This window comes from Oncorhynchus masou, unplaced genomic scaffold (genome assembly GCF_036934945.1).
Source record: "Oncorhynchus masou masou isolate Uvic2021 unplaced genomic scaffold, UVic_Omas_1.1 unplaced_scaffold_1026, whole genome shotgun sequence".
Taxonomy (NCBI): Eukaryota; Metazoa; Chordata; class Actinopteri; order Salmoniformes; family Salmonidae; genus Oncorhynchus; species Oncorhynchus masou.
This window is the reverse complement of record NW_026999951.1, coordinates 157,501-182,416: the sequence shown is the minus strand read 5'-3', so window position 1 is coordinate 182,416 and position 24,916 is coordinate 157,501. Positions and strand designations below refer to the sequence as shown.

The following is a 24,916-nucleotide window of genomic DNA, read 5'->3' as shown; positions in this document are numbered from 1 at the left end:
CAGAGAGCTACAGTCAGTCTGGCAGTAGTAGTTAGAGATGAAAGGACTGACCCTGGACAACAACAGAGGGCTACAGTCAGTCTGTCAGTAGTAGTTAGAGGCAGAGGACTGACCCTGGACAACAACAGAGAGCTACAGTCAGTCTGTCAGTAGTAGATAGAGATGAAAGGACTGACCCTGGACAACAACAGAGGGCTACAGTCAGTCTGGCAGTAGTAGTTAGAGGCAGAGGACTGACCCTGGACAACAACAGAGAGCTACAGTCAGTCTGTCAGTAGTAGTTAGAGGCAGAGGACTGACCCTGGACAACAACAGAGAGCTACAGTCAGTCTGTCAGTAGTAGTTAGAGGCAGAGGACTGACCCTGGACAACAACAGAGAGCTACAGTCAGTCTGTCAGTAGTAGTTAGAGATGAAAGGACTGACCCTGGACAACAACAGAGAGCTACAGTCAGTCTGTCAGTAGTAGTTAGAGGCAGAGGACTGACCCTGGACAACAACAGAACTACATTCAGTCTGGCAGCAGTAGTATTAGTATATAGTAGTATTAGTATATAGTAGTATTAGTATATAGTAGTCAGTGGTATTAGTATATAGTAGACAGTAGTATTAGTATATAGTAGTATTAGTATATAGTAGTCAGTGGTATTAGTATATAGTAGTCAGTAGTATTAGTATATATATAGTATATAGTATTAGTATATAGTAGTATATAGTATTCAGTTGTATTAGTATATAACAGATATGTCTACCCTACCATCCACAGAGAAGACTGATATGTCCACCCTACCATCCACAGAGAAGACTGATATGTCTACCCTACCATCCACAGAGAAGACTGATATGTCTACCCTACCATCCACAGAGAAGACTGATATGTCCACCCTACCATCCACAGAGAAGACTGATATGTCTACCCTACCATCCACAGAGAAGAAGACTGATATGTCTACCCTACCATCCACAGAGAAGAAGACTGATATGTCCACCCTACCATCCACAGAGAAGAAGACTGATATGTCTACCCTACCATCCACAGAGAAGAAGACTGATATGTCCACCCTACCATCCACAGAGAAGACTGATATGTCTACCCTACCATCCACAGAGAAGAAGACTGATGTCTACCCTACCATCCACAGAGAAGACTGATATGTTTACCCTACCATCCACAGAGAAGAAGACTGATATGTCTACCCTACCGTCCACAGAGAAGACTGATATGTCTACCCTACCATCCACAGAGAAGACTGATATGTCTACCCTACCATCCACAGAGTAGACTGATATGTCTAGCCTACCATCCACAGAGTAGACTGATATGTCTAGCCTACCATCCACAGAGAAGACAGATATGTCTACCCTACCATCCACAGAGAAGAAGACTGATATGTCTACCCTACCATCCACAGAGAAGACTGATATGTCCACCCTACCATCCACAGAGTAGACTGATATGTCTAGCCTACCATCCACAGAGAAGACTGATATGTCCACCCTACCGTCCACAGAGAAGACTGATATGTCTACCCTACCGTCCACAGAGAAGACTGATATGTCTACCCTACCGTCCACAGAGAAGACTGATATGTCTACCCTACCGTCCACAGAGAAGACTGATATGTCTACCCTACCATCCACAGAGAAGACTGATATGTCCACCCTACCATCCACAGAGAAGACTGATATGTCCACCCTACCATCCACAGAGAAGACTGATATGTCTACCCTACCATCCACAGAGAAGACTGATATGTCTACCCTACCATCCACAGAGAAGGAGACTGATATGTCTACCCTACCGTCCACAGAGTAGACGGATATGTCTACCCTACCATCCACAGAGAAGGAGACTGATATGTCTACCCTACCATCCACAGAGAAGACTGATATGTCCACCCTACCGTCCACAGAGAAGACTGATATGTCTACCCTACCATCCACAGAGAGGACTGATATGTCTACCCTACCATCCACAGAGTAGACTGATATGTCTACCCTACCATCCACAGAGTAGACTGATATGTCTACCCTACCGTCCACAGAGAAGACTGATATGTCTACCCTACCATCCACAGAGTAGACTGATATGTCTACCCTACCATCCACAGAGTAGACTGATATGTCTACCCTACCATCCACAGAGAAGACTGATATGTCTACCCTACCGTCCACAGAGAAGACTGATATGTCTACCCTACCATCCACAGAGTAGACTGATATGTCTACCCTACCATCCACAGAGAAGACTGATATGTCTACCCTACCATCCACAGAGAAGACTGATATGTCCACCCTACCGTCCACAGAGAAGACTGATATGTCTACCCTACCGTCCACAGAGAAGACTGATATGTCTACCCTACCATCCACAGAGAAGACTGATATGTCCACCCTACCATCCACAGAGAAGACTGATATGTCCACCCTACCGTCCACAGAGAAGACTGATATGTCTACCCTACCATCCACAGAGAAGACTGATATGTCTACCCTACCATCCACAGAGAAGACTGATATGTCTACCCTACCGTCCACAGAGTAGACTGATATGTCTACCCTACCATCCACAGAGAAGGAGACTGATATGTCTACCCTACCATCCACAGAGAAGACTGATATGTCTACCCTACCGTCCACAGAGAAGACTGATATGTCTACCCTACCGTCCACAGAGAAGGTGCAGGAGCTGACGGATCCGTCGTGTCCCTTGCTAAGGGTCAGGCCACCGTGGGAACGGAATGCTCCTGTCTGGATGTCCCACAGCTGCAGAGTCTTGTCCCATGATGCAGTGCACAAGTAGCGTCCGTTAGCAGTGAAACAGCAGTTCGAGATGACGTTGGTGTGGGCGCTGTGTTTGGGACAGGATAGAACAACAACGTGTACTGGAAATATTGGGTTCCCCCCCACAAGCTCTGGAGGCTTGGTTACGACAGCCTCAACGTGACCTTGACTAACACTAATTAGTTTGAAATGTGTGCAATAGCTAGTGGACGAGGTTCATTTGAAGCTAATGAAAAGTTCTCTCTGACATAATGCCAGGCTATATTTTAGTTCACTGTACTGCATCAATCTCTCTGACATAATGCCAGGCTATATTTTAGTTCACTGTACTGCATCAATCTCTCTGACATAATGCCAGGCTATATTTTAGTTCACTGTTACTGCATCAATCTCTCTGACATAATGCCAGGCTATATTTTAGTTCACTGTACTGCATCAATCTCTCTGACATAATGCCAGGCTATATTTTAGTTCACTGTACTGCATCAATCTCTCTGACATAACGCCAGGCTATATTTTAGTTCACTGTACTGCATCAATCTCTCTGACATAATGCCAGGCTATATTTTAGTTCACTGTACTGCATCAATCTCTCTGACATAACGCCAGGCTATATTTTAGTTCACTGTACTGCATTAATCTCTCTGACATAATGCCAGGCTATATTTTAGTTCACTGTACTGCATCAATCTCTCTGACATAATGCCAGGCTATATTTTAGTTTACTGTACTGCAGAGCATGTGTTATAATGAGAGTCCTGTGTTTAGTGCTACCACGAGGACACAGCGATATTTGATCCTGTATTTTAAGAGGACAGTTTGAAGGTTAAAACTCAGGCATATCAGATGATTGTGTAAAACACAAGGGGTCCTAGTTCTGACGTACAGTCTGTCTCGCTACTGGGTCTACACTTCATGATGCCAGGTTAGATTCTAATTTAACTGCAGGGAGTGTGTCACAACTTTTATCGTCATTATGTGTCCGATAATCAGTCAATAATACAGTCAATCAATCACGTGTCTTTAAAACGAGAGCAGTGAGTTCACCCGGTCCACCGTGGACCATAAACACAACGATCTGAGGTGTAATTATGAAATATCTGCTACTGACAAATCTTTATTAAGGACGTCTGCGCTCAGAAATGACAACAACAGCAAACAGCTGTCGTGATGTTCCTTGATGCTCTGGCCATTTGTCAGCCTGGCAGTGCATGTTATCTATCATCTCAGGGACCGTGTGTAAAGTCTAATATAATGAGTGGTATCTCAGGGACCGTGTGTAAAGTCTAATATAATGAGTGGTATCTCAGGCACTGTGTGTAAAGTCTAATATAATGAGTGGTATCTCAGGGACTGTGTGCAAAGTCTAATATAATGAGTGGTATCTCAGGGACCATGTGTAAAGTCTAATATAATGAGTGGTATCTGTTATCTCAGGGACTGTGTGTAAAGTCTAATATAATGAGTGGTATCTCAGGGACCGTGTGTAAAGTCTAATATAATGAGTGGTATCTGTTATCTCAGGGACTGTGTGTAAAGTCTAATATAATGAGTGGTATCTCAGAGACCGTGTGTAAAGTCTAATATAATGAGTGGTATCTGTTATCTCAGGGACTGTGTGTAAAGTCTAATATAATGAGTGGTATCTCAGGGACTGTGTGTAAAGTCTAATATAATGAGTGGTATCTCAGGGACCGTGTGTAAAGTCTAATATAATGAGTGGTATCTCAGGGACCGTGTGTAAAGTCTAATATAATGAGTGGTATCTCAGGAACTGTGTGTAAAGTCTAATATAATGAGTGGTATCTGTTATCTCAGGGACTGTGTGTAAAGTCTAATATAATGAGTGGTATCTCAGGGACCGTGTGTAAAGTCTAATATAATGGGTGGTATCTTCACCTGTTGATGGAGAGGGTGGTTTGGGTGGAGACCAGGTCCCACAGTTTGATGGTTCTGTCTTCAGAGACACTGGCTACGTGCTGACTCTGAGGATCAAACCGGCACCGCGTGATCGTAGACTTGTGGTGATCTGAGGGAATTGACAGCATTGGACATCATTTAAACTGATGTTACCATTAGACATGACTTAAACTGAGACTCAGTGACCTGACGTTACCATTAGACATGACTTAAACTGAGACTCAGTGACCTTAGCGTTAGCATTAGACATGACTTAAACTGAGACTCAGTGACCTTAGCGTTAGCATTAGACATGACTTAAACTGAGACTCAGTGACCTTAGCGTTAGCATTAGACATGACTTAAACTGAGACTCAGTGACCTTAGCGTTAGCATAGCTCAATGTTAAAATCAATATAGCGATCAATAACCATTGCTGAATGACTTGAGGATGTACCTTTGATGTGGAAGAGCCTCTCCCCTGTGTCAGCTGAGGTCAGGCAGATTGCATTCTCCAGGTCGGAGGACGAGACTACGTACTTCCTGTCCTCTGAGACGCTACATGAGGTCAGGAGCCCAGCCTGAGCTGCAGTCCACTATGGAACACACACAGTCTGTGTCACCTCTATACTCCCTCTATACTCCCTCTATACTCCCTATATACTCCCTCTATACTCCCTATATACTCCCTCTATACTCCCTATATACTCCCTCTATACTCCCTCTATACTCCCTCTATACTCCCTCTATACTCCCTCTATACTCCCTCTATACTCCCAATATACTCCCTCTATACTCCCTCTATGCTCCCTCTATACTCCCTCTATACTCCCTGTATACTCCCTCTATACTCCCTCTATACTCCCTCTATACTCCCTCTATACTCCCTCTATACTCCCTCTATATACTCCCTATATACTCCCTCTATACTCCCTCTATACTCCCTCTATACTCCCAATATACTCCCTCTATACTCCCTCTATACTCCCTCTATACTCCCTCTATACTCCCTCTATACTCCCTCTATGCTCCCTCTATACTCCCTCTATACTCCCTCTATATACTCCCTATATACTCCCTCTATGCTCCCTCTATACTCCCTCTATGCTCCCTCTATGCTCCCTCTATATACTCCCTCTATACTCCCTCTATACTCCCTATATACTCCCTATATACTCCCTCTATACTCCCTCTATGCTCCCTCTATACTCCCTCTATACTCCCTCTATACTCCCTATATACTCCCTCTATACTCCCTCTATACTCCCTATATACTCCCTCTATACTCCCTCTATACTCCCTCTATGCTCCCTCTATGCTCCCTCTATATACTCCCTCTATACTCCCTCTATACTCCCTATATACTCCCTCTATACTCCCTCTATACTCCCTATATACTCCCTCTATACTCCCTCTATACTCCCTATATACTCCCTATATACTCCCTCTATACTCCCTCTATACTCCCTCTATACTCCCTCTATACGCCCTCTATACTCCCTCTATACTCCCTCTATACTCCCTATATGCTCCCTGTATACTCCCTCTATACTCCCTATATGCTCCCTCTATACTCCCTCTATACTCCCTCTATACTCCCTCTATACTCCCTCTATACTCCCTCTATACTCCCTATATGCTCCCTGTATACTCCCTCTATACTCCCTCTATACTCCCTATATGCTCCCTCTATACTCCCTATATGCTCCCTCTATACTCCCTCTATACTCCCTCTATACTCCTCTATACTCCTCTATACTCCCTCTATACTCCCTATATGCTCCCTGTATACTCCCTCTATACTCCTCTATACTCCCTATATGCTCCCTCTATACTCCCTCTATACTCCCTCTATACTCCCTCTATACTCCTCTATACTCCCTCTATACTCCCTATATGCTCCCTGTATACTCCCTCTATACTCCCTCTATACTCCCTATATGCTCCCTCTATACTCCCTCTATACTCCCTCTATACTCCATCTATACTCCCTCTATACTCCCAATATGCTCCCTATATGCTCCCTCTATGCTCCCTATATGCTCCCTATATGCTCCCTCTATACTCCCTATATACTCACTCTATATACTCCCTCTATATACTCCCTCTATACTCCCTCTATACTCCCTCTATGCTCCCTCTATACTCCCTCTATACTCCCTATATACTCCCTATATACTCCCTCTATACTCCCTCTATACTCCCTGTATACTCCCTATATGCTCCCTCTATACTCCCTATATGCTCCCTCTATGCTCCCTATATACTCCTCTATACTCCCTCTATACTCCTCTATACTCCCTCTATACTCCCTATATACTCCCTATATGCTCCCTCTATGCTCCCTCTATGCTCCCTATATACTCCTCTATGCTCCCTCTATGCTCCCTATATACTCCCTCTATACTCCCTCTATACTCCCTCTATACTCCCTATATACTCCCTATATACTCCCTCTATACTCCCTCTATACTCCCTATATACTCCCTATATACTCCCTCTATACTCCCTATATGCTCCCTCTATGCTCCCTCTATGCTCCCTCTATGCTCCCTATATACTCCCTCTATACTCCCTCTATACTCCCTCTATACTCCCTATATACTCCCTCTATACTCCCTATATACTCCCTCTATACTCCCTATATACTCCCTATATGCTCCCTCTATGCTCCCTCTATACTCCCTCTATACTCCCTATATGCTCCCTCTATGCTCCCTCTATGCTCCCTCTATGCTCCCTCTATACTCCCTCTATGCTCCCTATATACTCCCTCTATACTCCCTCTATACTCCCTCTATACTCCCTATATACTCCCTCTATACTCCCTCTATACTCCCTGTATACTCCCTCTAAACTCCCTATATACTCCCTCTATACTCCCTCTATACTCCCTCTATACTCACTCTATATTCCCTCTATACTCACGCTATACTCCCTATATACTCCCTCTATACTCCCTATATACTCCCTCTATACTCCCTATATACTCCCAATATACTCCCTATATACTCCCTCTATACTCCCTCTATACTCCCAATATACTCCCTCTATACTCCCTCTATACTCCCTCTATACTCCCAATATACTCCCTCTATACTCCCTCTATACTCCCTCTATACTCCCAATATACTCCCTCTATACTCCCTCTATACTCCCTATATACTCCCTCTATACTCCCTATATACTCCCTATATACTCCCTCTATACTCCCTCTATACTCCCCCTATACTCCCTCTATACTCCCTCTATACTCCCTATATACTCCCTCTATACTCCCTCTATACTCCCTCTATACACGCTCTATACTCCCTCTATACACCCTCTATACTCCCTCTATACTCCCCGTATGCTCCCCCTATACTCCCCCTATACTCCCCATATACTCCCTCTATACTCCCTATATACTCCCTCTATACTCCCTCTATACTCCCTATATACTCCCTCTATACTCCCTCTATACTCCCTCTATACACCCTCTATACACCCTCTATACTCCCTCTATACTCCCCGTATACTCCCTCTATACTCCCTCTATACTCCCTATATACCCTCTATACTCCCTCTATGCTCCCTCTATGCTCCCTCTATACTCCCTCTATACTCCCTCTATACTCCCTCTATGCTCCCTATATGCTCCCTCTATGCTCCCTCTATGCTCCCTCTATGCTCCCTCTATACTCCCTCTATACACCCTCTATACTCCCTCTATACTCCCCGTATACTCCCCCTATACTCCCTCTATACTCCTCTATACTCCCTCTATACTCCCCCTATACTCCCTCTATACTCCCTCTATACTCCCTATATACTCCCTATATACTCCCTCTATACTCCCCTATACTCCCTCTATACTCCCTCTATACTCCCTCTATACTCCCTATATACCCCCTCTATACTCCCTCTATACTCCCTCTATACTCCCTCTATACTCCCTCTATACTCCCTCTATACTCCCTATATACTCCCTCTATACTCCCTGTATACTCCCTGTATACTCCCTGTATACTCCCTATATACTCCCTCTATACTCCCTCTATACTCCCTCTATACTCCCTCTATACTCCCTCTGTACTCCCTCTATACTCCCTCTATACTCCCTCTATACTCCCTCTATACTCCCTCTATACTCCCTCTCTGGCATTATGATTCTGAGCTGCAGTCCACTATGGAACACACAGGCTGTCCACCATGGTCTCAGATGTTCATTAGTGTTGAAGTGAGGATGAGATTCATTATTTGATTGACTCACAATGATCTTGCCCGTTTCCAGGTCCCATGCATTTAGGGTCTTGTCCCACGATGCAGTAATCAGCCTAGGGGGAGGGGGGAGAGGGAGGGGAGAGAGAGAGGAGAGGGAGAGAGAGAGAGAGGGGAGAGAGAGAGAGAGAGAGAGAGGGAGGGAGAGAGAGAGGAGGGAGGGAGAGAGGAGGGAGGAGAGAGAGAGAGGGAGGGAGGGAGGGGGAGAGAGAGAGGAGGGAGGGAGGGGAGAGAGAGAGAGAGAGAGAGAGAGGGGAGGGAGGGGGAGAGAGAGGGGAGGGAGGGGGAGAGAGAGAGGAGAGGGAGGGAGGGAGGGAGGAGAGGGGGAGGGAGGAGAGAGAGAGGGAGGGAGGAGAGAGAGAGGGGGAGGGAGGAGAGAGAGAGAGGGGAGGGAGGGAGGGAGGAGGGGAGGGAGAGGAGAGAGAGGGGAGGGGAGAGAGAGAGAGAGGAGGGGGAGGGAGGAGAGAGAGAGTGAGTGAGTGAGTGGTGAGTGAGTGAGTGAGTGAGTGAGTGAATGTAGTTTTTCGAGGATACAGAAATCATCCCCGCATGATGTTGTGTTTGACAAAATGCATCACACAGGAATGTTTTCTGAATTTTGAAAGTTACATATCTTGAAAACTCGATTGCAGTGACTGTGTCAACAATGGACTAATGAAACAAATACCATAATACAGATATATATTAAGATATCACCTCAATGCCACTAGACTAGTGCAACAGCAAACCCAGTAGTAACCCATTAACTAGCTAATGTTTCAGCGGAGGTCTAGAGTCTAGACTCCCTATGTGTGATCACCTCCCTCCCTGCAGCCCTCTGGGACTTCTCCTCTGCCAAGGTTACCAGGGTTGCCAAGGTTACCAGGGTTGCCAAGGTTACCAAAAGGGAAGCGCAAATAAAGAAGGTGTGAAGTAACAAAAGATCTTGACAGGGTTATGTCCAAAATGGCACCCTATTCCCTATATAGTGCACTACTTTAGACCAGAGCCCTATGGCACCCTATTCCCTATATAGTGCACTACTTTAGACCAGGACCCACAGGGACTAGGGTGCCATTTGGGATGTATGCAGTGATTATGTGACCTATGCTGTGTGCTGTGTGCTGTGTGTTGTGGGATGTGTGCTGCGGGTTGTGGGTTGTGTGCTGCGGGTTGTGGGTTGTGTGCTGCGGGTTGTGGGCTGTGTGCTGCGGGTTGTGTGCTGCGGGCTGTGGGTTGTGGGCTGTGTGCTGTGGGCTGTGTGCTGCGGGTTGTGTGCTGCGGACTGTGGGTTGTAGGCTGTGTGCTGCGGGTTGTGGGCTGTGTGCTTGGCCATGGAGACAGAAAGACAGCCAGAGTATTTAATTCTCTAGCTGTGAATATGTTGTTGAATGCTTCATCCTATGAATGCTCGATTTAGATGGTAAACATCGTACCATCTAGTGATGGGGGAAATCATACCATCTAGTGATGGGGGGGAGGGGGAAATCATACCATCTAGTGATGGGGGAAATCATACCATCTAGTGATGGGGAAATCATACCATCTGTGGTGGGGGAAATCATACCATCTAGTGATGGGGGGGTGAATCATACCATCTAGTGATGGGGGAAATCATACCATCTAGTGATGGGGGAAATCATACCATCTAGTGATGGGGAAATCATACCATCTAGTGATGGGGAAATCATACCATCTGTGGTGGGGGAAATCATACCATCTAGTGATGGGGGGAAATCATACCATCTAGTGATGGGGAAATCATACCATCTAGTGATGGGGGGGAAATCATACCATCTAGTAATGGGGGGAAATCATACCATCTAGTGATGGGGGAAATCATACCATCTAGTGATGGAGGAAATCATACCATCTAGTGATGGGGGAAATCATACCATCTAGTGATGGGGGAAATCATACCATCTAGTGATGGGGAAATCATACCATCTAGTGATGGGGAAATCATACCATCTAGTGATGGAGGAAATCATACCATCTAGTGATGGGGGAATCATACCATCTAGTGATGGGGGGGGGAAATCATACCATCTAGTGATGGGGAAATCATACCATCTAGTGATGGAGGGAAATCATACCATCTAGTGATGGGGGAAATCATACCATCTAGTGATGGGGAAATCATACCATCTAGTGATGGGGGGAGTGAATCATACCATCTAGTGATGGGGGGAAATCATACCATCTAGTAATGGGGGGAAATCATACCATCTAGTGATGGGGAAATCATACCATCTAGTGATGGGGAAATCATACCATCTAGTGATGGGGAAATCATACCATCTAGTGATGGGGAAATCATACCATCTAGTGATGGAGGAAATCATACCATCTAGTGATGGGGGAAATCATACCATCTAGTGATGGGGGAAATCATACCATCTGTGGTGGGGAAATCATACCATCTAGTGATGGGGAAATCATACCATCTAGTGATGGAGGAAATCATACCATCTAGTGATGGGGGGAAATCATACCATCTAGTGATGGGAAATCATACCATCTAGTGATGGGGAAATCATACCATCTAGTGATGGGGGAAATCATACCATCTAGTGATGGGGGGAATCATACCATCTAGTGATGGGGGAAATCATACCATCTAGTGATGGGGGGAATCATACCATCTAGTGATGGGGGGGAATCATACCATCTAGTGATGGGGAAATCATACCATCTAGTGATGGGGGAATCATACCATCTAGTGATGGGGGGAAATCATACCATCTAGTGATGGGGAAAATCATACCATCTAGTGATGGGGGAAATCATACCATCTAGTGATGGGGGGGGAATCATACCATCTAGTGATGGGGGTAAATCATACCATCTAGTGATGGGGAAATCATACCATCTAGTGATGGGGAAATCATACCATCTAGTGATGAGGGAAATCATACCATCTAGTGATGGGGGGAGGGGAAATCATACCATCTAGTGAAGGGGGGAGGGGAAATCATACCATCTAGTGATGGGGGGAAATCATACCATCTTGTGATGGGGGAAATCATACCATCTAGTGATGGGGGGAAATCATACCATCTAGTGATGGGGGGAATCATACCATCTAGTGATGGGGGAAATCATACCATCTAGTGATGGGGGAAATCATACCATCTAGTGATGGGGGAAATCATACCATCTAGTGATGGGGAAATCATACCATCTAGTGATGGGGGGAATCATACCATCTAGTGATGGGGGGAAATCATACCATCTAGTGATGGGGGAAATCATACCATCTAGTGATGGGGGAATCATACCATCTAGTGATGGGGAAATCATACCATCTAGTGATGGGGGAATCATACCATCTAGTGATGGGGGAAATCATACCATCTAGTGATGGGGGAAATCATACCATCTAGTGATGGGGGAAATCATACCATCTAGTGATGGGGGGAATCATACCATCTAGTGATGGGGGGAAATCATACCATCTAGTGATGGGGGAAATCATACCATCTAGTGATGGGGGAAATCATACCATCTAGTGATGAGGAAATCATACCATCTAGTGATGGGGGGAGGGAAATCATTACCATCTAGTGATGGGGGGAGGGGGAAATCATACCATCTAGTGATGGGGGAAATCATACCATCTAGTGATGGGGGAAATCATACCATCTAGTGATGGGGGAAATCATACCATCTAGTGATGGGGGAAATCATACCATCTAGTGATGGGGGAAATCATACCATCTAGTGATGGGGGGAAATCATACCATCTAGTGATGGGGGGAATCATACCATCTAGTGATGGGGGGAATCATACCATCTAGTGATGGGGGAAATCATACCATCTAGTGATGGGGGGGAAATCATACCATCTAGTGATGGGGGGGAAATCATACCATCTAGTGATGGGGGGAAATCATACCATCTAGTGATGGGGAGGATTCATACCATCTAGTGATGGGGGGGAATCATACCATCTAGTGATGGGGGGGGGGAAATCATACCATCTAGTGATGGCAGGGATATCATACCATCTAGTGATGGGGGGAAATCATACCATCTAGTGATGGGGGAAATCATACCATCTAGTGATGGGGGGGAATCATACCATCTAGTGATGGGGGAAATCATACCATCTAGTGATATGGGGGAAATCATAACATCTAGTGATGGGGAGAAATCATACCATTTAGTGATGGGGGGAAATCATACCATCTAGTGATGGGGAGAAATCATACCATTTAGTGATGGGGGGGAAATCATACCATCTAGTGATGGGGAGAAATCATACCATTTAGTGATGGGGGGAAATCATACCATCTAGTGATGGGGGAAATCATACCATCTAGTGATTGGGGGAAATCATACCATCTAGTGATTGGGAAATCATACCATCTAGTGATGGGGGGAGGGGGAAATCATACCATCTAGTGATGGGGAAATCATACCATCTAGTGATGGGGGGAATCATACCATCTAGTGATGGGGGGAATCATACCATCTAGTGATGGGGGGAAATCATACCATCTAGTGATGGGGGAATCATACCATCTAGTGATGGGGGGAATCATACCATCTAGTGATGGGGGAAATCATACCATCTAGTGATGGGGAAATCATACCATCTAGTGATGGGGGAGGGGAAATCATACCATCTAGTGATGGGGGGAGGGGAAATCATACCATCTAGTGATGGGGGAAATCATACCATCTAGTGATGGGGGAAATCATACCATCTAGTGATGGGGAAATCATACCATCTAGTGATGGGGAAATCATACCATCTAGTGATGGGGGGAATCATACCATCTAGTGATGGGGGGGGGGGGAAATCATACCATCTAGTGATGGCAGGGATATCATGCCATCTAGTGATGGGGGGAATCATACCATCCAGTGATGGGGGGAAATCAAACCATCTAGTGATGGGGGGGGAATCATACCATTTAGTGATGGGGAGAAATCATACCATTTAGTGATGGGGGGACATCATAACATCTAGTGATGGGGAAATCATACCATCTAGTGATGTGGGGGAATCATACCATCTAGTGATGGGGGGGAATCATACCATCTAGTGATGGAGGGAAATCATACCATCTAGTGATGGGGGAAATCATACCATCTAGTGATGGGGGAAATCATACCATCTAGTGATGGGGGGGAAATCATACCATCTAGTGATGGGGGAAATCATACCATCTAGTGATGGGGGGAAATCATACCATCTAGTGATGGGGGTAATCATACCATCTAGTGATGGGGGGAAATCATACCATCTAGTGATGGGGGAAATCATACCATCTCGTGATGGGGGAAATCATACCATCTAGTGATGGGAGGGGATTCATACCATCTAGTGATGGGGGGAATCATACCATCTAGTGATGGGGGAAATCATACCATCTAGTGATGGGGGGAAATCATACCATCTAGTGATGGGGGAAATCATACCATCTAGTGATGGGGGGAAATCATACCATCTAGTGATGGGGGAAATAAATACCATCTAGTGATGTGGGGGAATCATACCATCTAGTGATGGGGGTTGGGAAATAATACCATCTAGTGATGGGGAGAAATCATACCATTTAGTGATGGGGGGAAATCATACCATCTAGTGATGGGGGGGAATCATACCATCTAGTGATGGGGGAAATCATACAATCTAGTGATGGGGGGAAATCATACCATCTAGTGAGGGGGGAAATCATACCATCTAGTGATGGGGGGGAAATCATACCATCTAGTGATGGGGGGAAATCATACCATCTAGCGATGGGGAAATCATACCATCTAGTGATGGGGGAAATCATACCATCGAGTGATGGGGGGGAATCATACCATCTAGTGATGGAGGAAATCATACAATCTAGTGATGGGGTAAATCATACCATCTAGTGATGGGGGGGAATCATACCATCTAGTGATGGGGGGAAATCATACCATCTAGTGATGGGGGAAATCATACCATCTAGTGATGGGGGGGAAATCATACCATCTAGTGATGGGGGGGAAATTATACCATCTAGTGATTGGGGGGGAATCATACCATTTAGTGATGGGGAGAAATCATACCATTTAGTGATGGGGGGGACATCATACCATCTAGTGATGGGGGGAAATCATACCATCTAGTGATGGGGAAATCATACCATCTAGTGATATGGGGGAAATCATACCATCTAGTGATGGGGAGAAATCATACCATTTAGTGATGGGGAGGAATATCATACCATCTAGTGATGGGGAGAAATCATACCATTTAGTGATGGGGGGATATCATACCATCTAGTGATGGGGGAAATCATACCATCTAGTGATGGGGAAATCATACCATCTAGTGATGGGGGAAATCATACCATCTAGTGATGGGGGAAATCATACCATCTAGTGATGGGGGGGGGGAACTCATACCATCTAGTGATGGGGGGGGAATCATACCATCTAGTGATGGGGAAATCATACCATCTAGTGATGGGGGGAAATCATATCATCTAGTGATGGGGGGAAATCATACCATCTAGTGATGGGGGAAATCATACCATCTAGTGATGGGGGGAAATCATACCATCTAGTGATGGGGGAAATCATACCATCTAGTGATGGGGGGGAATCATACCATCTAGTGATGGGGGAAATCATACCATCTAGTGATGGGGGAAATCATACCATCTAGTGATGGGGGAAATCATACAATCTAGTGATGGGGTAAATCATACCATCTAGTGATGGGGGGGAATCATACCATCTAGTGATGGGGGAAATCATACCATCTAGTGATGGGGAAATCATACCATCTAGTGATGGGGGAAATCATACCATCTAGTGATGGGGGGGGATTATACCATCTAGTGATTGGGGGGAATCATACCATTTAGTGATGGGGAGAAATCATACCATTTAGTGATGGGGGGGACATCATACCATCTAGTGATGGGGGGAAATCATACCATCTAGTGATGGGGGAAATCATACCATCTAGTGATATGGGGGAAATCATACCATCTAGTGATGGGGAGAAATCATACCATTTAGTGATGGGGAGGAATATCATACCATCTAGTGATGGGGAGAAATCATACCATTTAGTGATATATTTATATATATTTATATATTTGATGGGGGGATATCATACCATCTAGTGATGGGGGGAAATCATACCATCTAGTGATGGGGGAAATCATACCATCTGTGGTGGGGGGGAAATCATACCATCTAGTGATGGGGGAATCATACCATCTAGTGATGGGGGGGGAAATCATACCATCTAGTGATGGGGGGGGAATCATACCATCTAGTGATAGGGGGAAATCATACCATCTAGTGATTGGGGGAAATCATACCATCTAGTGATGGGGGGAAATCATACCATCTAGTGATGGGGGGATTCATACCATCTAGTGATGGGGGAATCATACCATCTAGTGATGGGGGGGGGGGAAATCATACCATCTAGTGATGGGGGGGGGGAAATCATACCATCTAGTGATGGGGGGGGGAAATCATACCATCTAGTGATTGGGGAAATCATACATCAAGTGATGGGGGAAATCATACGATCTAGTGATGGGAGGGGGGATTCATACCATCTAGTGATGGGGGAGGGATCATACCATCTAGTGATGGGGGGAGGAAATTATACCATCTAGTGATTGGGGGGAATCATACCATTTAGTGATGGGGAGAAATCATACCATTTAGTGATGGGGGGAAATCATACCATCTAGTGATGGGGGAAATCATACCATCTAGTGATGGGGGGAAATCATACCATCTAGTGATGGGGGAAATCATACCATCTAGTGATGGGGGGAAATCATACCATCTAGTGATGGGGGAAATCATACCATCTAGTGATGGGGGGAAATCATACCATCTAGTGATGGGGGGGGAAATCATACCATCTAGTGATGGGGGAAATCATACCATCTAGTGATGGGGAAATCATATCATCTAGTGATGGGGGAAATCATACCATCTAGTGATGGGGAAATCATACCATCTAGTGATGGGGGAAATCATACCATCTAGTGATGGAGGGAAATCATACCATCTAGTGATGGGGGGAATCATACCATCTAGTGATGGGGGGGAAATCATACCATCTAGTGATGGGGGAAATCATACCATCTAGTGATGGGGAAATCATACAATCTAGTGATGGGGTAAATCATACCATCTAGTGATGGGGGGAATCATACCATCTAGTGATGGGGGAAATCATACCATCTAGTGATGGGGGGAAATCATACCATCTAGTGATTGGGGGGAATCATACCATTTAGTGATGGGGAGAAATCATACCATTTAGTGATGGGGGACATCATACCATCTAGTGATGGGGGGAAATCATACCATCTAGTGATGGGGGAAATCATACCATCTAGTGATGGGGAGAAATCATACCATTTAGTGATGGGGAGGAATATCATACCATCTAGTGATGGGGAGAAATCATACCATTTAGTGATATATTTATATATATTTATATATTTGATGGGGGGATATCATACCATCTAGTGATGGGGGGGAAATCATACCATCTAGTGATGGGGGGAAATCATACCATCTAGTGGTGGGGGATTTCATACCATCTAGTGATGGGGGAATCATACCATCTAGTGATGGGGGGGGGAATCATACCATCTAGTGATTGGGGGGAAAATCATACCATCTAGTGATGGGGGAAATCATACCATCTAGTGATGGGGGGATTCATACCATCTAGTGATGGGGGAATCATACCATCTAGTGATGGGGGGGGGAAATCATACCATCTAGTGATGGGGGGAAATCATACCATCTAGTGATGGGGGGGGAAATCATACCATCTAGTGATGGGGGAAATCATACCATCAAGTGATGGGGGAAATCATACGATCTAGTGATGGGAGGGGAAATCATACCATCTAGTGATGGGGGGAAAATCATACCATCTAGTGATGGGGGAAATCATACCATCTAGTGATGGGGGGAAAATCATACCATCTAGTGATGGGGGAAATCATACCATCTAGTGATGGGGGAAATCATACCATCTAGTGATGGGGAAATAAATACCATCTAGTGATGGGGGGAATCATACCATCTAGTGATGGGGGAAATAATACCATCTAGTGATGGGGAGAAATCATACCATTTAGTGATGGGGGGAAATCATAGCATCTAGTGATGGGGGGAAATCATACCATCTAGTGATGGGGAAATCATACCATCTAGTGATGGGGAAATCATACCATCTAGTGATGGGGAAATCATACCATCTAGTGATGGGGAAAATCATACCATCTAGTGATGGGGAAATCATACCATCTAGTGATGGGGAAATCATACCATCTAGTGATGGGGAAATCATACCATCTAGTGACGGGGGGAAATCATACCATCTAGTGATGGGGGAAATCATACCATCTAGTGATGGGGGAAATCATACAATCTAGTGATGGGGGAAATTATACCATCTAGTGATGGGGAAATCATACCATCTAGTGATGGGGAAATCATACCATCTAGTGATGGGGGAAATCATACCATCTAGTGATGGGGAAAATCATACCATCTAGTGATGGGGGGAAATCATACCATCTAGTGATGGGGGGGAAATCATACCATCTAGTGATGGGGGGAAATCATACCATCTAGTGATGGGGGAAATCATACCATCTAGTGATGGGGGAAATCATACCATCTAGTGATGGGGGAAATCATACCATTTAGTGATGGGGGAGGGGAAATCATACCATCTAGTGATGGGGAAATCATACCATCTAGTGATGGGGGAAATCATACCATCTAGTGATGGGGGGAAATCATACCATCTAGTGATGGGGGGGATTCATACCATCTAGTGATGGGGGGGAATCATACCATCTAGTGATGGGGGGGGGGGAAATCATACCATCTAGTGATGGGGGGGGGAATCATACCATCTAGTGATGGGGGGGAAATCATACCATCTAGTGATTGGGGGAAATCATACCATCAAGTGATGGGGGGAAATCATACGATCTAGTGATGGGGGAAAATCATACCATCTAGTGATGGGGGAGGGATCATACCATCTAGTGATGGGGAAATCATACCATCTAGTGATGGGGAAATCATACCATCTAGTGATGGGGAAATCATACCATCTAGTGATGGGGAAATCATACCATCTAGTGATGGGGAAATAAATACCATCTAGTGATGGGGGGAATCATACCATCTAGTGATGGGGGGGAAATAATACCATCTAGTGATGGGGAGAAATCATACCATTTAGTGATGGGGAAATCATAGCATCTAGTGATGGGGGAAATCATACCATCTAGTGATGGGGGAATCATACAATCTAGTGATGGGGGGAAATTATACCATCTAGTGATGGGGAAATTATACCATCTAGTGATGGGGAAATCATACCATCTAGTGATGGGGGGAAATCATACCATCTAGTGATGGGGGGAAATCATACCATCTAGTGACGGGGGGGGAAGTCATACCATCTAGTGATGGGGGGAAATCATACCATCTAGTGATGGGGGAAATCATACCATCTAGTGATGGGGGGGGGAATCATACCATCTAGTGATGGGGAAATCATACCATCTAGTGATGGGGGGGAAATCATACCATCTAGTGATGGGGGAAATCATACCATCTAGTAATGGGGGGAAATCATACCATTTAGTGATGGGGGGAAATCATACCATCTAGTAATGGGGGGAAATCATACCATCTAGTGATGGGGGGAAATCATACCATTTAGTGATGGGGAGTGAGGTCTCTCAGTATGTTGATATTATGGTATGGTGATAATATGGTATGGTGATAATATGGTATGGTGATAATATGGTATGGTGAGGTCTCTCAGTATGGTGATAATATGGTATGGTGATAATATGGTATGGTGATAATATGGTATGGTGATAATATGGTATGGTATGGTGATAATATGGTATGGTGATATGGTATGGTGATATATGGTATGGTGATATATGGTATGGTGATAATATGGTATGGTGATAATATGGTATAGGCTATGCTCAGTATGGTGATAACATGGTACGGTGAGGTCTCTGGCTATTCCCAACCCTATTCCCAACCCTATTCCCAGCCCTATACCCAGCCCTATAACCAGCCCTACTCCCAGCCCTATACCAGCCCTATACCAGCCCTATACCAGCCCTACTCCCAGCCCTATACCAGCCCTATACCCAGCCCTATACCAGCCCTATACCCAGCCCTATACCCAGCCCTATTCCCAGCCCTATACCCAGCCCTATTACCAGCCCTACTCCCAGCCCTATACCAGCCCTATACCCAGCCCTATACCAGCCCTATACCCAGCCCTATTCCCAGCCCTATACCCAGCCCTATACCAGCCCTATACCCAGCCCTATACCCAGCCCTATACCCAGCCCTATACCAGCCCTATACCCAGCCCTATTACCAGCCCTACTCCCAGCCCTATACCAGCCCTATACCCAGCCCTATACCAGCCCTATACCCAGCCCTATACCAGCCCTATACCAGCCCTATACCAGCCCTATACCCAGCCCTATACCAGCCCTATACCCAGCCCTATACCCAGCCCTATACCCAGCCCTATACCAGCCCTATACCCAGCCCTATACCCAGCCCTATTCCCAGCCCTATACCAGCCCTATACCAGCCCTATTCCCAGCCCTATACCCAGCCCTATACCAGCCCTATACCAGCCCTATACCAGCCCTATTCCCAGCCCTATACCAGCCCTATACCAGCCCTATAACCAGCCCTATACCAGCCCTATACCCAGCCCTATACCCAGCCCTATACCCAGCCCTATACCAGCCCTATACCAGCCCTATTCCCAGATATGTGGGATGTGATATTTGAGGAAACAAAACAACTATATGAAGAGTTATAACTCATGTTTAAATCACTAGTCACAACACACAGACAAGGGCTTCTGTGGTCAATAACAGCAAGGCTCCATTCTGATGATCTACCCTTCTCCCAAAGTGTGCACTTCCCCTCTGGTGTTAGGAATATGTTTGGAGTGTACGAGTGCACACTCCTGGAGAAGGGTAGGCGATGGGAACACAGTGACAACTCACCTTTTCTTGTCAGGGATCAAGGCACATTCAGAGATGTTGGACAGATGTCCTCTCTCAAACACCAACAGCGCGGCGCCACTCTCCGTGTCCTTCAGAAGCAGACATACAATGTGTGGCCCTAATGGCACCCTATTCCCTACAGAGTGCACTACTCTTGACCAGAGCCCTATAGGCCTTGGTCAGAAGTAGTGCACTATATAGGGAATACGGGTGCTATTTAGGTTCACAGACATACCATATAGTTCAGGTTCATACCTATAGGCCTTGGTCAGAAGTAGTGCACTATATAGGGAATACGGGTGCTATTTAGGCCACAGCATATCATATAGTTCAGGTTCATACCTATGGGCCAGACAATAATCTTTCAACATGAATATATTATTAAAAAATAAGACAGACATCCACAGCCAGGAGTGGAAAACGATCCACATAAACACTGAGATGGATTAGGTGTGTGACATCACACAGACAGGAAATAGACAGACACACAGACAGGAAATAGACAGACAAACAGACAGGAAATAGACAGACAAACAGACAGGAAATAGACAGACACACAGACAGGAAATAACAGACACACAGACAGGAAATAGACAGACACACAGACAGTAGTGCACTATACAGGGAATAGTGGTCATAAGTAGTGCACTATATAGGGAATAGTGGTCATAAGTAGTGCACTATATAGGGAATAGTGGTCATAAGTAGCGCACTATATAGAGAATAGTGGTTATAAGTAGTGGACTATATAGGAAAAGTGGTCATAAGTAGTGCACTATATAGGGAATAGTGGTCATAAGTAGTGCACTATATAGGGAATAGTGGTCATAAGTAGTGCACTATATAGGGAATAGTGGTTATAAGTAGTGCACTATATAGGGGATAGTGGTTATAAGTAGTGCACTATATAGGGAATAGTGGTCATAAGTAGTGCACTATATAGGGAATAGTGGTTATAAGTAGTGGACTATATAGGAAAAGTGGTCATGAGTAGTGCACTATATAGGGAATAGTGGTCATAAGTAGTGCACTATATAGGGAATAGTGGTTATAAGTAGTGGACTATATAGGAAAAGTGGTCATAAGTAGTGCACTATATAGGGAATAGTGGTCATAAGTAGTGCAATATATAGGGAATAGTGGTTATAAGTAGTGCACTATATAGGGAATAGTGGTCATAAGTAGTGCACTATATAGGGAATAGTGGTCATAAGTAGTGCACTATATAGGGAATAGTGGTCATAAGTAGTGCACTATATAGGGAATAGTGGTTATAAGTAGTGCACTATATAGGGAATAGTGGTCATAAGTAGTGCACTATATAGGGAATAGTGGTTATAAGTAGTGCACTATATAGGGAATAGTGGTTATAAGTAGTGCACTATATAGGGAATAGTGGTCATAAGTAGTGCACTATATAGGGAATAGTGGTCATAAGTAGTGCACTATATAGGGAATAGTGGTTATAAGTAGTGCACTATATAGGGAATAGTGGTTATAAGTAGTGCACTATATAGGGAATAGTGGTTATAAGTAGTGCACTATATAGGGAATAGTGGTTATAAGTAGTGCACTATATAGGGAATAGTGGTTATAAATAGTGCACTATATAGGGAATAGTGGTCATAAGTAGTGCACTATATAGGGAATAGTGGTCATAAGTAGTGCACTATATAGGGAATAGTGGTCATAAGTAGTGCACTACATAGGGAAGTGTTCCATTTGGGAAGCAGTCCTAGTGTTTGATGGACCTACCCACAGAGTGGCCGTCTTGTCGTGGGAACTGGTCAGGACTTTGGTGTCGTCAAAGCAGAAGTGGCAGCCAGTGACAGCATCTGTGTGACCCCTCAGCACCTTGATGGGAATCTGAAGAGGCACGGAGAATCAAGCCCTGTCTAACATCTCCATTACATCATGATGGGAATCTGAAGAGGCACGGAGAATCAAGCCCCGTCTAACATCTCCATTACATCATGATGGGAATCTGAAGAGGCACGGAGAATCAAGCCCTGTCTAACATCTTCATTAATTCATGATGGGAATCTGAAGAGGCACGGAGAATCAAGCCCTGTCTAACATCTTCATTAATTCATGATGGGAATATGAAGAGGCACGGAGAATCAAGCCCTGTCTAACATCTTCATTAATTCATGATGGGAATCTGAAGAGGCACGGAGAATCAAGCCCTGTCTAACATCTTCATTAATTCATGATGGGAATATGAAGAGATGGGGGTCACGGAGAATCAAGCCCTGTCTAACATCTTCATTACATCATGATGGGAATATGAAGAGGCACGGAGAATCAAGCCCTGTCTAACATCTTCATTACATCATGATGGGAGTCTGAAGAGGCACGGAGAATCAAGCCCCGTCTCACATCTCCATTCCACATAGTAATAGTATTTGAATCAAGTCCCGTCTCACATCTCCATTCCACATAGTAATAGTATTTGAATCAAGCCCCGTCTCACATCTCCATTCCACATAGTAATAGTATTTGAATCAAGCCCCGTCTCACATCTCCATTACACATAGCAATAGTATTTGAATCAAGCCCCGTCTCACATCTCCATTCCACATAGTAATAGTATTTGAATCAAGCCCCGTCTCACATCTCCATTCCACATAGTAATAGTATTTGAATCAAGCCCCGTCTCACATCTCCATTCCACATAGTAATAGTATTTGAATCAAGCCCCGTCTCACATCTCCATTACACATAGTAATAGTATTCTCACATCTCCATTCCACATAGTAATAGTATTTGGGCCCAGTTGTTTCACTAGCACTGTTTCAACATGCTAACGTTTTAGCATTCTTAGCAGAAATCCCATTCAAGTCATGGGACTGATATTAGCATTTTTCAAATTGTCCAAATCATCTGAAACTATCTAATTTTATTGTGAAAGCACAACAAAGTCACTTATATATGTTTTGAACACAACTAAAGCATCGCAGTAATGATAATGTTAATAATCATAATTTAAGACAATAGCTGAGGTCTGTTCTAAAACGACACCTTAATTAATGACCCATCTGTTGAGATGTCTTGGTCATAATTCCACTATGTATTGGCCACCAGCCAGATGTATAGCAGGAGGGCTTTTCACGCAGCGTTTCCTAGCCTGGTCCCAGATCTGTTTTGTGCTCTTGCCAACTCATTGTCAAGACAAGCATGTTTTGTCATGAGTGGTAAGGAGCTGGGCATGATAGCACAAACAGACTGGCACTCAAGTGTGTCCATGTTTAAAGGAAACTGTTGTCAGTTTAAAGCTTGCTGTCTAGTAGGCTAAGTTGCCATCATTCATCCTTGTTATTGTCAGTGTTACGACACAGGTGCAACACAATTAATTATGTATAGCTATGTTGGATGGCTGTTAGCTTGCCTTGCTAACGTTAACTATTAGCTGACCAATCACTCATTGACGTTTGTAGTTTTAAAAACAGTTTACAGGGAAGTAGCTGCACACTATTACAGCACATAACCCAGCTACCTAGCTGCTCTAGGATGAGCTATGAACATGAAGGCTATTCAACTCATCCCCTCTCTACCCAACTAGCTACCTGCTCTAGGATGAGCTATGAACATGAAGGCTATTCAACTCATCCCCTCTCTACCCAACTAGCTACCTGCTCTAGGATGAGCTATGAACATGAAGGCTATTCAACTCATCCCCTCTCTACCCAACTAGCTACCTGCTCTAGGATGAGCTATGAACATGAAGGCTGACCTGCTACCTGGGCCTACCTGCTACCTGGGCAGCTAGCTACCTGATACCTGGGCAGCTAGCTAGCTGATACCTGGGCAGCTAGCTACCTGATACCTGGACAGCTAGCTAACTGAGACCTGAGCAGCTAGCTAACTGATACCTGGGCAGCTAGCTACCTGAGACCTGGGCAGCTAGCTAACTGAGACCTGAGCAGCTAGCTA

At 44.8% G+C, this 24,916-nt stretch overlaps 1 protein-coding gene across 1 annotated transcript in view; it reads right to left on the bottom strand.

The window, feature by feature from the left end:
- LOC135528727 (WD repeat-containing protein 88-like) overlaps positions 1–24,916 on the bottom strand; it is a 31,762-nt gene that overhangs the window by 6,573 nt on the left and 273 nt on the right. The window contains exons 2-7 of the mRNA XM_064957823.1: positions 22,739–22,849; positions 20,984–21,072; positions 8,935–8,998; positions 5,140–5,278; positions 4,683–4,812; positions 2,666–2,850 (exon numbers count right to left, since the gene is read on the bottom strand). Of these exons, the coding sequence (XP_064813895.1) occupies positions 2,666–2,850; positions 4,683–4,812; positions 5,140–5,278; positions 8,935–8,998; positions 20,984–21,072; positions 22,739–22,849 (718 nt within the window). The remainder of the gene's footprint in view (positions 1–2,665; positions 2,851–4,682; positions 4,813–5,139; positions 5,279–8,934; positions 8,999–20,983; positions 21,073–22,738; positions 22,850–24,916) is intronic.